This window comes from Oryza sativa, chromosome 9, assembly GCF_034140825.1.
Source record: "Oryza sativa Japonica Group chromosome 9, ASM3414082v1".
NCBI lineage: Eukaryota > Viridiplantae > Streptophyta > Magnoliopsida > Poales > Poaceae > Oryza > Oryza sativa.
This window is the reverse complement of record NC_089043.1, coordinates 25975885-25991381: the sequence shown is the minus strand read 5'-3', so window position 1 is coordinate 25991381 and position 15497 is coordinate 25975885. Positions and strand designations below refer to the sequence as shown.

General features: G+C 44.3%; 2 protein-coding genes and 1 long non-coding RNA gene across 4 annotated transcripts; all 3 read left to right on the top strand.

Annotated features, from left to right (window-relative positions):
- Positions 1-384: 384 nt before the first annotated feature.
- Positions 385-3283, top strand: LOC4347753 (cation/H(+) antiporter 2). Its single transcript, XM_015756001.3, has 2 exons — positions 385-1752; positions 1822-3283. Exons 1-2 carry the CDS (start codon positions 586-588, stop codon positions 3136-3138), a joined length of 2484 nt encoding a protein of 827 aa, XP_015611487.1. The 5' UTR covers positions 385-585; the 3' UTR covers positions 3139-3283.
- Positions 3284-3298: 15 nt separating this feature from the next.
- Positions 3299-3885, top strand: LOC136351820 (uncharacterized). Its single transcript, XR_010735059.1, has 2 exons — positions 3299-3560; positions 3650-3885. It is a non-coding gene; the product is annotated as an uncharacterized lncRNA (long non-coding RNA).
- An 849-nt stretch (positions 3886-4734) lies between these two features.
- Positions 4735-9640, top strand: LOC4347752 (enoyl-CoA hydratase 2, peroxisomal). 2 transcript variants are annotated; one of them, XM_015795662.3, is made up of 12 exons: positions 4735-4877; positions 4968-4990; positions 5108-5213; positions 6095-6171; positions 6356-6428; positions 7174-7213; positions 7805-7877; positions 7965-8115; positions 8417-8487; positions 9078-9251; positions 9332-9415; positions 9535-9640. In XM_015795662.3, the coding sequence occupies exons 1-12, from the start codon at positions 4806-4808 to the stop codon at positions 9536-9538; spliced, it is 948 nt and encodes a 315-aa protein (XP_015651148.1). In that variant the 5' UTR covers positions 4735-4805; the 3' UTR covers positions 9539-9640. The 2 variants fall into 2 exon arrangements, with proteins under 2 accessions (XP_015651148.1, XP_015651147.1); XM_015795661.3 differs by having other exon boundaries at positions 9332-9640.
- Positions 9641-15497: the final 5857 nt, after the last annotated feature.

The window sequence follows — 15497 nt, the reverse complement described above, 5'->3', positions numbered from 1 at the left end:
CAAGACCACGGTCAAACGCGGCTTTGGACCGGGATGATACAATAAACCAAGTTTAGAGACCTCGATGTGCACTTTGCAAGTTCGTGGGACTAAGTGAAACCTCCTGAGAAGTTTAAGGAAATTTACTTGAAAAAAAGATTGTAAGTTAAGTTTACTACAAATGATGTCGACGATATTTAAAGCTAGGCGATACTATTGATCTTGTTCTTAGGACAGTAATAGAGTGGGTTCTCTTAAATAGAAAAAGACACGCATGTTGTAAGCCATACGATGACTTAGCACAGGTCAGAGGGAGGTTACATTTGTTTATGTACAACGGTGATTACTATGAATCATCAACAAAACAAAACATAACATAAACCTGGGTTGACAACCACCTTTCTCCAACATGGTGCTGGAAGTGTGGAACAACTAATCACCACCCAAACGAACGAACGAACGACCGACCAGAGAGAGGAGATCTCCACCCTCCTCAACACCGCACATCCCGCCGCGTTGGAGGCTGCAGCTGCAGGGCCACCGTCTCCTCCGCCGCACGTTCGCCAGCCGTTGGCATTCGGCCGGCGAGCCGGCGAGCCGGCTGGCATGGGTGGATCGGCCGTGAATTGCGCCGTGCAGAACGTGTCCCTGGACACGCTCTTCCTCATCGTCATCCAGGGCGCCGCCGTCATCGTGCTCGGCAAGTTCATCCACCTCTCCCTCCGGCGCCACAACCTGCCCAGCGCCATCTCCCAGATCGTCGCCGGTGTCGCCGTCGGCAGCCTGGGCCTGCACGACATGGTCGTCCACGTCGAGGTCCAGAACGTGGAGGACACCTACGGGTGGTACGTCTCCGAGGCCCGCATCTTCTACATGTTCTACGTCGGCCTCGACGCCGACCTCGCCGCGCTCTGGAACGACGCGCACCGCTGCACCGTCGTCACGTACGCCAGCGTCGCCACCTGCCTGCTCCTCGCCGCCTTCGTCTCCGGCGGCATCTACGGCAGCATGATGCACACCCCGGTCAGGTCCCCCGAGCTGCTCTCCGCCGTGCTCATGCTCACGCTGGCCAACACCGCCTCCGTCGACGTCTCCAGGATGGCCGCCGAGCTCGACCTCACGGCCACGGGCGGCGGCCGGCTCGCCGTCTCCACGGCGATCGCCACCAACATCATCTGCATCGTCGGGGAGGGGGTGTTCTCGTGCATGAAGCTGGCGTCGAGCAGGACGCCGGGGTACAGCGCGTCGGAGCGGCTGGGGATGGGCGTGCTCGCGCTGCTCAAGGTGGGCGTCACCATGGCGCTGCTCCGGCCGGTGGCAGCGTACATGAACCGGCGCAACGCCGGGCGCCACCGCATCGGGAACTGGGAGCTGGTGCTGCTGCTCGTCGCCGTCTCCTTCGTCGGCAACTTCCCGGAGCACGCCGGGTTCGACGGGGTGCCGGCGAGCCTCCTGCTGGGGCTGGCGTTCCCGAGGGAAGGGCCCGTGGCGAGGAGCGTCATGGACGCCATCGCCTACCCGCTCCACGCCCTGGCGCTGCCCTTCTACTTCGGCGCCATGGGCATGAGGATCAACTTCGGCGCCATGTCCGGCGCCATCGTCGTGCCCGCCGTCCTCCTCACGCTGCTCGGCCTCTTCGGCAAGTGCGCTGGCACCATGGCCGCCGCCAGGTACCTCAAGATGCCGCTCGCCGACGCCATCCGCCTCGGCGTCCTGCTCAACATCAAGGGCCACGTCAACATGATCGACATGAGCTTCGCTAGCTCGGAAGGGGTAACGTGTTTGCACCCGACGTCTAGCTTAGCCACCACAATGGCGCCACTAATTTGGCCGCGCGTGCAGATATGGGCGGAGCAGGCGCTCATGGCGATGGTCGTCGGCAGCATCATAAGCACCGTCGTCGCCGGGCCGGTGTTCGCCGTGCTGTTCCGGAAGGAGAAGGAGGCGTACGCGTGCAGCGACCAGGCGCTCGAACACATGGCGCCGGACAAGGAGTTGCGCATGCTCGCCTGCGTGCACGGCGCGCGCGGCGCGCCGGCGATGCTCAGCCTCCTCGAGCTCCTGGCGACGACGCCCCGCGCGCAGCCCACCATCCACGTCCTCCACCTGTTCGACGCCAGCCGCAAGCACGTCGGCCCGAAGCGCTACCACCAGCGGGTCCAGGACAGCGACAAGCACATTGACCGCCGCATCGACGACGCCACGCAGGTGAACTGGGCCGTCGACGTGTTCACCTCCGTCACCGGCCTCGCCATCCGCCAGTTCGACGTCGGCGACCGCGGCGCCGCCATGAAGAACGCGAAGAACATCCACCGCCGCTTGGAGGAAGTCCGCGCCGGGCTCCTGTTGTTGCCGTACCACAAGGAGCAGCGCTACGACGGCAAGATGGTCTGCCGGCGAGACGACCGCTGCGAGCTCAACCGCAAGGTGCTCGAGCTCGCCCCGTGCACCGTCGGCGTCTTCGCCGACCGCCCGTTCTGGAGGGGCGGCGCCAGCTTCCGGCTGCCGACCAAGATATCAACGAGCGAGGAGACGACGGCGGCGAGGAACCAAGGCGACCAGAAGGCGGGGACCCAGATCGCCGCCGTCTTCCTCGGCGGCCCCGACGACCGGGAGGCGGTGGCGTTCGCGTGCCGCCTCGCCAAGAACGACGGCGCCATCAGGCTGACCGTCATCCGCCTCGTGCTAGGCGTCGCCACCAACGATGACCACCGCATCCCGACGACGAGCGCCGCCAATCACATCGGCATCTACGACGACGACGACGAGGACGGCGGCGAGGAGGAGGTGCTGTCCGTGGTGGTTCAAGACGACGACCCCGACGAGCGGTGCGTGTCGGAGCTGCGGCGCGAGTACGTGGCGAAGGAGCGCGCGGAGTACGTGGAGAGGGCGGTGAGCGGGGCGGTGGACGTGGCGGCGGCGTTGCGCGCGACGGCGGGGGCGTTCGCGCTCGTGGTGGTGGGGCGCGGCGGGCGGCAGCCGCCGGAGCTGGTGGTGGGGCTCGAGGGGTGGGTCCAGATGATCGAGTACCCGGAGGTGGGCCCGGTCGGGGAGATGCTCGCGTCGGAGGAGTCGCTGGAGATGGGCTCCGTGCTCGTCGTGCAGCAGAGGACGGCGCCGCCGCCGCCGTTTCATCTCAACATTCCGCCGGCGATCTGACACGCTACATACAAAACGTACAAAAAAAATTAAATCAGTGTAAGGATTATTATAGCTGTGTATATTTAGAGCGTGGTAGAAGACTAGATCAAATTTTGTATTCAGTAAAATTCGGGGAAAAAGAAACGACGAAATAGTTAACAAATGCAGGGTCATTGCCTCATTGGTCGCTTTCTCAAATCGGTTTTGCTAAATTACTCCCTTTCGCGCGCTTTCGTCGTAAAATTTTTGTTATTCGCAAGCTAAGGGGTATTTGATGCCGCCACGCCTTCGCTTCAATTCGTCCCCCAGAATTTTCCGGCGTTGATGCGGCAGCTGCGCCATGGCCACGCCATCCTCTCCGGCGAATGCGCTCGTGGCGGCGACGGTCGCCGCCAGCGCCATCAACCCCCGGCGTGGTGTTCTCGCAAAACTTCCCCGAGGTAACGCGCGATCGTGTTCTTGTCATTCTCTCGGAATTCTCAGGTTCGGCGGCCTCTGATTCTCAGTTTCTCTCGCTCCATTGTTGCAGGTCGCGTTCTGCTACGACGACAGGTTTGCTTTGCGGCCGCCCAGGCGCCCACCACCTGCTCGACGGAACGTCCCTTCCGGGTGGCTCGTTCCTCCTGTTCTGAGTCTGATCAGTAATCAGTTTCTACTGGTTTATTTTGTTTATTTTTTTTAAGTTTTTGATAATCTTTCAAACTATATGAAAAACGATTGGACGCCATCTCGAGAGGTGAATAATAGACTTACTCTAATCTTTAAGTTTGTTGCTCGGTCGCATGTCTTCATCGTGGTGAGGCGAAGCTCATTTGGTCCTGTCCTCGCAGCAGCTTGTTTCAATTGGTTTATCGTTGGTTGGATGGTTGTTACTTGTTGGAAACCAATACATCGACAGCAACAAACATGTGTTTCGAATACCTTAGTCTTAATTTACTCCTCCTATTTTATATTATAAAACATTTTGATTTCCTTTTAAGTTAAAGTTTGTTAAGTTTGATAATATTTATACGCATACAAATATCTATAATACTAAATTAGTTTTATTAAATTTAACATTAAATATATTATGTTATTATATTTATCTTGCATTGAAAATATTGTAACGTATTCTATGAGATTGGTTAAAATTTCAGAAGTTTGACTTAAAAAAATATTAACATCTTATATAATATGATGAAATTTACCGAGCAACAAACTTTGTTAATTCATGATTTTCATATGTATATTGTGCGCTGACACGTGAAAGTTGTATGCTTGCATACATCCTATTTATCTTCTTCTACCCGATGTTGTTATCATCTAGTACTCCTACCAAATACCAAAGTAACAGTGACACTCCCATAAGTTTAAAACACATGGTTTTCACAAATTTTACTAATAGTAGTACTCCCTCCGTTTTACAATATAAATCATTCTATTATCTAGATTCATATAAATGTAGAAAATGGTAAAATTACTTACATTGTGAAACGGAAATATTAGTTTTGTGTAGTTGGAGGAAACAGTACGCTAGTGTTGGTATATTTTAAGCGAGAATATTTGATGGAGAAATTGTATGTGGCGGCTAAACTACCTACTACTTGACCACCTCTCCGTCTCTCTTCCCCTTCCACGCCACCTCTCCCCTTCCCACAGTCCCACGTCGTCGCCGGCGACACGCAGACGAACGCGCCCGGCAAACCATGGCGGCGCGATCCGGACCACCCGCCGCGGCCGTCGACCCCGAGGCCGTGCTCTCCCACAGCTTCCCCGAGGTAGGTGCTAGCTAGGTCGCCCCCGCATCGCCTCCCTCTCCCTTGCTTCGCGTTCTGTTCTGATGCCTCCTCCTCTGTTCGCGCGCGCAGGTCTCCTTCGCCTACGACGAGAGGTGAGCAGCTGGCCGGAATTCGCCCCTCGATGGAAAGGCCCCCGGCCCGCTCGCTCGTCCGGTTGATCTGATCGGCTCCCCGTGTGTGTGTGTGTGTGTGTGTGTTTTGCTTCGCAGGGATGTGGCGCTGTACGCGCTCGGAGTCGGGGCGTGCGGCGCGGACGCCATCGACGAGAAGGAGCTGCACCTGGTGTACCACAGGGACGGCCAGCCACACATCAAGGTGCCCCCATCGGTTAAACACATCTCGTTTTGGTGCGAATTCGTTCTTGTTCTGACGCTCTAGTCGTTGCGATTACGCTGCTGGATTTGATTTGGGGGAAATATTGTGTTGGCATTTTGCGATTGCGCTGCTGAATTTGATTTGGGGGGAATTTCGTGCGTGCGATATAATAGTGTTGTACTGAGCTACTAGCATTCTAGATAGCGATATGGAATCGTGTGTATTGTAGGGATTGTAGAATCTTAGTTAGTAAGCCGGCAATGCTTTTATTATCTTGACCAAGATGCACATTTGCGGACAAAATTAAATTGGAACGTACCAAGACATATTCTGCTTTGCCAAAGCTCTGATGGATTATCTGCTGTTACAATCAGTGTCTTGTCTTAGTTACTTTTTGTCAGGACTTGGGGAGCTAATGCTTGATTACAGTCCTTAGCTGAATTCCATCCACCTTAGAGTAATACTATATGCTTGACAGCTTGTTCACTATGGAGGATTATGTTGACCATCGATGTCATCAAGGTGTGACTGTTGGGAATAACACTACGAGTTTATGGTGAATAAACAGTCCTCTATTCTGGTTCAGCGACCAGCAATTCATAATTAATATTGTAGTTTTGTTGGATGAGATGGTGAGAATGAAACTAAAGTAATTGCTCAGGAATTATGTTTAGCCATGCCGAGAGTCCATGCTGTTCTCATCCAGTGAATATAACGAGTCAGACATGCATAGTCGTGGGACTTACCAACGCATTGCACTGCTATCAGATTCACATGCCATCAATAAACTCTGCTCCATTTGTTTGAAACACCGAGTCTTAATCTAGAAAATGGTGTGACCGTGTGAGACTAACACATTCCTTATTTCTATTAAATCACAGGCTCTTCCTACTTTTGCTTCTTTATTTCCTTTCAAGAACAGCAATGGGCTTGGAATTGTTGATGTGCCTGGCCTTAAGTAAGATTTTCATCAGCCATCACATAATTACAGTAGCTTATGAGTTCTACTTTCCCTCCGTGCCATGTTTCGCTACCATTAGTTTTGTCACTTCTTATCCATTTATCTATGTTTTTAGTAGCTCCAATATGTATGCTCCAATTTGTCTCTTTAGCTTTTTTTTTCTTTTATTATTTTTCTTCAGCTTTGACGCAAGCCTTCTATTGCATGGTCAACATTACATAGAGATATACAAGCCAATTCATTCGCGTGCCAATGTAAGTAGCTTTCCTGTCTCAAAACATTTTGTTTTAATATTGTTGTGCTTAGAGCCTGAGATACATATAGACAATGACTGACTGGAATGATACTTATCATAGTTTTGGTCTAGAAGTTGGCCAAAGGATATTTCATATTTAGTGACTTTATTTCCAAATAATTGTCAATGTGGATGTACATATATGGATTATCTTCCTTTGGAATTGAATTTGTATACTCATGTTAGGCTGTGTTCTTCCCCATGCTTTCCCAATTCACCTCTCTTGTTTTCCGCGCGCACGCTTACCAAACTACTAAACGGTGTGTTTTTTTGCAAAAGTTTTCTATAGAAAAATTGCTTCAAAAATCATATTAATCCTTTTTTAAAAAAGAAGATAATTAATCATGTGTTAATGAGTCACTCCGTTTTACATGCGCGGGAAATTAGCTCCCAACCCCATCTAACAAACACAGCCTTAGTTATGATCAACTTTATCATCAAGACAGGATAGCTCACAAGGAGATCATTCTCTAATGTTTTGTCAAAAGAAGTAAAGAACACCCATCATTTTGCTTGTTTCTTTTATTATTATTATTATTATTTCTTGCCTTGATGAAAGAACTATTGCCCAGTAGATAGTAATCTAACTACTTACTACACAGCTGAAAATTCCTTTAGCTTATCGATATCAGGATGGAAAAACATTCTTGAGACTCCCTCATCCTTTGTGGCAACTTATGGATTCCTTATTTTTATTTCTCCAGGTTGTAAACAAGACCAAGATAGCTGGCTTGCATGACAAAGGTACTAAATTTAACCAGCTCTGCTTGTTGCCTTATTGTTCTGAAATTAATTTTTATCATCTCTCTAATCCATGCCACTGCTAGATCTGAAACAAAAGCTGAAGCATTTCATAAAAAGAAAGAAAGAAGCACCATAAACTGAAATACTTCCCATGGAGCTCCTCAAGTATATAACCTATTTTCCTGATGACTTGCTCTATTGAGCCTTTAGCTCTGCTTCTTACACTCTCTCTTAAAAAAAAGCTCTGTGCTTCTTGCAATATAAGATTTGCAACTTCAAATTCCATCTATTATAGGAATCATATGCTATGGTGAATCTTTTTTTTCCCGTTTCATCCTATGCAAGTATCAAGTTTATTATTCATAGTGTCCCTCATCTACCAGTGTTCATCCACACCAGCTGGAGTGTTTGGTCAGACCATCAGAATACCGCAGAACAATATAAATCACTTTTGATTGACTGCCATTTGCATCCTTTGAACTCTTCGACCACTTCATCAATAAAATCCTATACCCACTGATTCGAAGCAAGCAAAACGATCTTGTGCTCAAAATTGGGAAATGGTTTCACTGAGACTACTTCCATATGCAGGGAAAGCAACTATTCTTGAGATTGAGACTACAACCCATGTCAAAGATTCTGGTGAAGTTTTATGTATGAACAGGTCTGTGAGATGGCCTTACGATTTCAAACATCCCAATTTATTTATTTATAAAATATAGAGAAGCAATGCAATTGATGCTTAATGCAGGAGTACTATCTACCTGCGTGGTGCTGGAGGCTTTTCTGATCCTTCACGACCATACTCCTATGCTAGTTATCCCACTAACCAGGTTTCTCGCATTTCTATTCCAAATTCAGCGCCTTCTGCAGTATATGAAGACCAGACACAACAATCCCAGGCATGTTGCTCATTCGGCATGCTATTTTATGTGTGTGCAATTACATGTCTTTGTTGGTAATAGTGGTACACAGCATCTCAATTAGACTATAGTAACCATTTTCTTATATGGTCTGTGTTTTGATGAATTTCTGTGTTCATTGTGCATAAATCATCCAAAGTACCATAATTTGCATCTGCTCTTTGAGTGTTTTGAGTTCAAAATTTCTTTTGGCAAGACCAGTTCTATTTTGAAAAAGATAAATTTCTCGATATGTAACTTGGATTCTTCAAAGTCTGATCACTTATCATTGTTCATCCAGGCACTATTGTACAGGTTATCTGGGGACTATAATCCTTTGCATTCAGACCCTATGGTTGCGCAGGTTGCAGGGTATGTATGCCACTACCGTTTTTGCAGTGTTTCTGATGTGCTTTATTTTACCAGGATGAACGCATTTATATTCGTACACTGACGTTTAGGAAATGATTGCACTGGATCTTGCATCAGAAAAAGTTTCCAGTGTTCAGTTGTTAGCAACATATGTGATAGAAATCGAAAGAGCACCCAACTATTTGTTGCCTCTTGTTCTTATTAAACAAGTCTATATAGGACTAAAGAACTTGACAGTGTTCCTTAAAACACTAATATATTCCCTAAAAAGGCAAACAATGTTTCACTGTAGCAGTGAAAGGTAATAAAAGTAGCAGTAAGAAACTCAAGTCCATCGAGCATGGTTATCCCTTATCAGATCTATTTGGATCTTTCCCACACAAATCGATGAATTCGCGAGGTCAAAATAATTTGTCACAGATCGTTTTATTCGTATTGGGATGACTAGGCTTCAGTCCTCCCAGTAATTTTCATCATTCTTCATGTTCACATGATTTATAAAGCCCTTGACTACCAATTGCGGGATCCTCATTTACCCGGAGTTGGCTTTCCATGCATAAGATTCTACTATCTGACAAGGACTTCTGTAGGTTCACTCGTCCAATACTGCATGGTCTCAGTTCCCTTGGATTCGCGATCCGCGCTGTCATCAAATCTTTCTGCAATGGAGATCCAACAGCAGTGAAAAGCATCTTTGGCCGTTTTCTTCTGCATGTCTATCCTGGAGAAACTTTAGTCACTGAAATGTGGCTCCAAGGCCAGAGGTAAACATATTTTATCTGAATTATTCCTGTAGCTGCTGAATTTTCGCAACACAAACCCATGGAATGATTGGCTCTTGTAGGGTGCTTTATCAAACAAAGGTCAAGGAACGCAACCGCGCCGTGCTTTCTGGATATGTGTTGCTCAAACACATCCCCTCATCATTGTAAGTGCTGTATCATATTCTTGACTGGATATTTTATAAATTGGTGCCTGCCTGCTTGTATTAGTTTGGTAGTGTGTAGTGGTCAGAAAAGCTAAAGCTTTCCGGGGACATAAAATCAGGTAAATGAAGAGCTTCAGCTACCGCAAGTGGTGGGTTGCCATTGTAATGATAACAAGTGCTCTGCACCTATCTTCAAATGATACATTGCCTAATTTCTCTTCTGTATATGATTCTTGTTATTTCCTCTCTTTCTTTTTCAAAACATGAAGGTTTGATAGAAAACGCTGGGGCCGCATGTAGAAAATTTCATCATTTCCTACGAAATTCATATGCTCTGTACTTTCAGAGACTGTTGGTGTCCAAGTCCCAACGATGTTAGATACTTTTGCGTCATGCTGCTATACTCATAGTTCGAGGGTAGGGAATACGTGATGATGAACTGAAAAGAACTGAGCAAAAGAAAAGGATAAGGATGTAATAGCTGGAGAAAGAATCTGTCAAGCATAGCAGCTGCACGGCTCTTACGTTGGCATGTGGTGTGAAGCTTTTTTCTCAAGTTCCCAACTGGCTATCTCTGGATTTCCTGGGTACCTACCATCGTAGTATAGTGGCGTACTCAACAGATGGCAGTATGGCACCGGTATTCTTCCTTTCATTTCACGGTATCAACAACCAACCGCTCGTAATTCTGCAGAAGTGAAGGATTTTCGGTCGAGTTTCATACGCAGTCCTTCGATAAAAATCAGCTAAAAATATTATTCTACAAAGTAGAGAACTGAATGCAATGCCGTGAAAACGAAAGCTGCCGGCTTCGTGAAGGAAAAAATAGCTGGGTCAGAAAACCAGCCCCATCGCCAAACGACATATTTGTAAATGAGAAGTAGTTTATGAATAAAACTTTTATATACGTGTTCCTAGTGATTTAAAAGTAAAGGCTGAAAAATAAACTTCGATAAAAAAAAACCCTAAAATCAGCTCTAAATTTAAAATTCAAAATTCAAATTTTAGCTGATAAGCATAAGCGAAAAGATGAGGCCCAACAATCTGAAGAAAGATGCTCCGAAATCTCGCTGCCCATTCGTGATCTACCGGTGACACGACTTCACTCGACACGACAGGTTTCGTCAATGCAGGCAAAACCTACATGTTCCAGCCCCATCTTTTCGCTTATGTTTATGTTTTATCAGCCAAATTTTGAATTTTTAACCTTAAATTTAAAGCTGATCTTGAGATTTTCTCATCGAAGTTTATTTTTCAGCCTTTGCTTTTAGGTCGCTAAGAACACGTATATAAAAGTTTTATTCATAAATTACTTCTCGATTGCAAATATGCCGTTTGACAATGGGGCCAGCTACATTATATGAAATCACTATTCCCCGTAGAAAAAAGAAAACATAAAGCATAGGGGTACCTCTCCCGTTCCAAAATATTATAGCTAATCGCATCCTAAGACATTAAATCTGGATAGAATATGAACAGAGAATAGGTCTAATTCAATTTTAGGTTGTAATACTTTAGGATGGAGGAAGTACTTGACATGATACCGTTGAAGTTATGGTATACTCCTTCCATCCCAAAATATAAATATTTTTGGACCCAGAAACAGACTCTGAAATGCTATTTTGACCAATAATATCTATAAAAGTAAGATGCTTTAAATAAAAATAGTTGCATATTTTGATATTTTGTTTAATGATAAATCTAATAACATCAATTTTACATAATTATTCTTTTTTATATTTTTTTCTATTAATGGTGAAAATTAAAAATATTTGACTTGTCACTATACTAAAAATACTTATATTTTGGAACGGATGGAGTAGTTTATTAGCTGACCGTTGAAGGTATGGTATACTCCAGTTTATTAGCTGACCAGTTTTCAAATTTGTTATATTAGAATATGTCACATTTCGAAAAAATACCTATAGGTATCAGGCTTGTTACTTGCGTCTCGTATTTAACATGGGCACATAAAACTATATATATACTGTTTCTTCAACGTCACCCTATGTGCTAATAGTACTCGTTTGAAAAAATAGATGAAATCACTGTTCCATCCAACGGAAATGAGCAAGTAGACATTGGGGTTTTTATGATACTACTTCCTCCGTTTCACCATATAAGTCATTTTATTATTTTCCACATTTATATTGGTCATTCTAGTATTTTTTACATTCATATTGATGTTAATGAATCTAGACATAATGTGAATGTAGAAAATATTAGAATGACTATACATTACATTATGAAATGGAGATAGTACTAGCTAGCTAGCACATGTGTATTCATTTGTTCCAACAACCAACATAGTAGCAAATTAGCAATTATACGTATGTAGTAGCTCGGCCCGGACAAGGTGAAACAGGAGGATACGTTGGCAAACAATTGTGGATTGTGCAACACAGCTATTTTGATCAACTATTGCAAAAAAAGAGGGGAAAAAAAATTCTGCAGCACATGCGCCACACTTCGCCGATCTAATTTGTCCAGAATAATCCAAAGTCACGCACTGTTTCTTCTGTCTCTTCTTCCTCATGTGTCGGAGGATCCAAAGTAGTACCCGGTAGCAGTTTCAGCACATTCCAACAATTAATTAGTACTTTGTAGGAGTAACAATTAAGACGGGATTAGTTAATTTTGGTATGGATGAATCACTGTTCTTTGTTGTAGGGAGGAGGAAAGGATTGACGGTTCATCAGGGAATAAGAGATGCAGTAGCCAGAGCCAGAAGAGATGTGCTGACGCGAGTGTGAGATGTATACTAGCAGAGAGTCTGTTCCTGTACCAGCATAGATAAAAAAAGATTAATAAACGAGTACATATATCATCACAGCCAGTGTGGTGTCACGTATTACTCCCTTTCTTTTTAAATAACTGATGTTTTTTTTTCCAAACACAATAAAAATGCATGCGAACATACACTTATAGCTACAAACACACGTACTACAATGACTAAGCTACTAGTATTTCATAAAGATGCATCTCATAACCGACGAGTACATCACTTATTAATAAGTGGTGGAGCCACAAATTTAAACCTGCGGGGTCAATTACTAGTGTTTTGTATTTAAGTGTGGTCATTTCTCTAAATTATTTTGAATTTATACATGAAAATCGAGGTTTATATGATGTTTTTTAAAAACCTGTGGGGTTAGCCGACCTCACAGGAAAGGCCTGAATCCGCCTCTGGCAATAATAATTAGCCGTTAGTACAAGCACCAATAATTGACTTACTAGCTAGTTAAAACCTACTATTTTGTATACTCTAGGAGCACCCTTAGGGCCCCTTTGAATCAAAGGATTTATGTAGGAATTTTATAGGATTCAAATCCTATAGGAAATTTTCCTATTTGGCCCTTTGATTCAAATGATTGAAGCTTCCCAAATCCTATGAAATTCCTATGGAATGGCACATTACATGTGGATTTTGGAGGAAATTTAGCAATAGCTTCAACCTCTTGGAAAATTTCCTTTGAGTCTATCTCTCTTATCTGATTCCTGCGTTTTTCCTGCGCTCCAATCAAACGACCATTCCTGTGTTTTTCCTATGTTTTGTAATCCTCTGTTTTACACTTCAATTCATGTCAGAATCATGTGTTTTTCATATTCCTCTGTTTTTTCTACCCTGCGATAATTTGTTTTTGCCATCTTTTACTGGAGCTACTGTATTGGAATGGTACAGGCCGTGTAAATACACCTATATTTACATGCTACAGCTGCAGAAGATCGATCATCAATGGAAGCTAAGCTGGCTAGTAGTTGAGAGCTTTGTTCGGTTGGTGGTTGTCCAAGCTACCATTTCGATCCAGCAGAGTCTCCATCAAATAATGCATGCCGTGGCAACAATGTGGCAGGAGGCATGGCAACAGGGGGGCAAAGTGACTTAGGCCTTTTGGACGACAAGCACACAGCCACAGTACCCCCCCTACAAAGCCATAGCTCCTACCCCTCCTTGCTATGCATGCCCACAACACAAGACGGCCATTGAAAAGGATGACATGTTCCGATCGTTACAAACTACTCTCTCCGTTTTAAAGAAGAAACTCAAATCTTGACTACAAATATAGATAAGCACTTATCCAGATTCATAATCGGGATTTGATTTATTTTGTGATGAAAGATGTACACTTACAGTAAGTACTACACTATAGGAATATCTCTACCGCTCGTTTTTTTTTGTTAAGTTAAAAAAAATCAAACTAAATTTTATGTTTTTGACAAAAAAAAAAGTCCCAATCTTGTAGTATTTTGCGGATCTACGAACGGTTTTCATGAACAACTAGAGATATATATTGCTCTCAGCGGTTTTCGATCGAGTAACAGGGCTGTGAACCCTGCTGCTTTGGGCACCTTCTTCCTCGTTTTTCTCAGCCGGGTTTCCTCCTCTCTTCCTCTGATTCCCTGAGCTCTCTTTGAGATAACACAGAGAGACACTGGAAAGAGGGGAAAAAAATCTACTTCGTACTAAAGTATGATTAATTAACCTGTATCTAATCTTGGATTAGGCGTTGTGTAGTAAAATATACTACTCCGGTATAGGATAGGAGCAAGTCGTAGTACATACACGTGAATACAAAAGTCGCAATGATGCCTGCCCCGCGACGCCCACCCGTACGTTCCGTGCGTGCGCCAATCCATGGAGATCAGTCCACCCCGTTTTCTGTATGAACCGAGCAAATTTCGCCTGAATTTCATCTTGGCATTTTGAAACGTTAATGCCGCTCCTCCGTCAAATGCCTATAATTTGCATCGTGCTAATAAGTTAGTTTTATATGCTGTTAACTTGTTCTAGAGCATCCATCCAAATGTTAGTAGGAGTACTTAACTTGTTCTAGAGCATCCATCCAAATGTACTACTAGTAGTATTAGAACAGGTACAATAGCAGACTATTAACTTACTATAAATATATTTTAATGAGATAAAAGATGAGAGAGAAGAGTAGTTGGCTACAGATTGGTAAGACACAATGTGTGTATAATAGGTGGGACTATATATTAGTAGTATATTAAACAACTATTGTATGAATTGATTATTATATTGGCTATAGATAAATTAAAGCTAGCAATTGGCTCCTATTAAACTTGCTCAAGTACTAATAATAAGCGGAAGAGCATGCAGAGCCCACAAATATAATTGCAATGGATGAAATTAAGTATAGTAATGATGCATGTGATGACTGTGGCGAGCGAGAGAGGGCCGGGCTCGCATCCCGAGGCAGTTATGGTCTCACACTTGCGATGATTAGTGTTGGAGTAGGAGAGACTACTAGTGATAGTGAGCTAGTACTAGTAGTTTGCGTTGTGTTCACGGCTGCATGCAAATTGCTTCTCTGCCCGGCCGGTTGCAACCAAGCAGGAGTACATGTAGAGACCACGTACGTTTGTACTCCGGCCGTGTATGGACATGACAACGAATTACTCCCTTCAATACGTACTAGAGTAGTAGTACTAACTTCAAGTGAGGTGTATACATCAACATGCATGGTATGTAGGACGGATTAGCTACTTGTTGTTAAGTACGGAGTACTATACTACGTCATTAGTACTTCGTATACTCTTCTTCCGTATGCTCACTATACTCTCCCTCCATATAATAATCCTTCCAAAAGTCCAAAAAAACATAGTATTTCATTTTCTGTTTTTTTATAGATGAGATGGATATGTTTGTAGTCTCTATATGTGCTAAGTTAAACTATTGACTATAACTGAAAGAGTCATATATAATATTCATTGGTTGCATTCAAACATATTGTTACTCGGTTTTGTCACATATAGTGGATGGTTTTTTTTTTTGGTTTTGGTGACAGAATAAATTATTTCCTAGACTTTTGGGTGGATGGAGTACATAGCAAACATTACTATGGGACACTTAAAAGTAATAAAGTAATATATGATATTTGTTCGTGAGCACCGTAAAAAAAACATGGCTCGAGGACATCCAAAACTAATGGTTTGCCAAAGAACCAGTAGCCATTGTTTCTTTATTTTCGAAAAAAATTTAGAAAAGACGAGTTTGCACCTCAGACCAGTAACCTATTGAAACCCTCATGGGTCGATATGGTCCGAACTAGATCCAAACCCT

Excerpts from the sequence above, each read along its gene's own strand:
- LOC4347753 (XM_015756001.3), top strand. The coding sequence starts at position 586 with ATGGGTGGATCGGCCGTGAATTGCGCCGTGCAGAACGTGTCCCTGGAC. Across the intron at positions 1,753-1,821 it reads GCTTCGCTAGCTCGGAAGGG|ATATGGGCGGAGCAGGCGCT; the intron begins GTAACGTGTTTG and ends CCGCGCGTGCAG.
- LOC4347752 (XM_015795662.3), top strand. The coding sequence starts at position 4,806 with ATGGCGGCGCGATCCGGACCACCCGCCGCGGCCGTCGACCCCGAGGCC. Across the intron at positions 7,878-7,964 it reads GAAGTTTTATGTATGAACAG|GAGTACTATCTACCTGCGTG; the intron begins GTCTGTGAGATG and ends TGCTTAATGCAG. Across the intron at positions 8,488-9,077 it reads ATGGTTGCGCAGGTTGCAGG|GTTCACTCGTCCAATACTGC; the intron begins GTATGTATGCCA and ends GGACTTCTGTAG.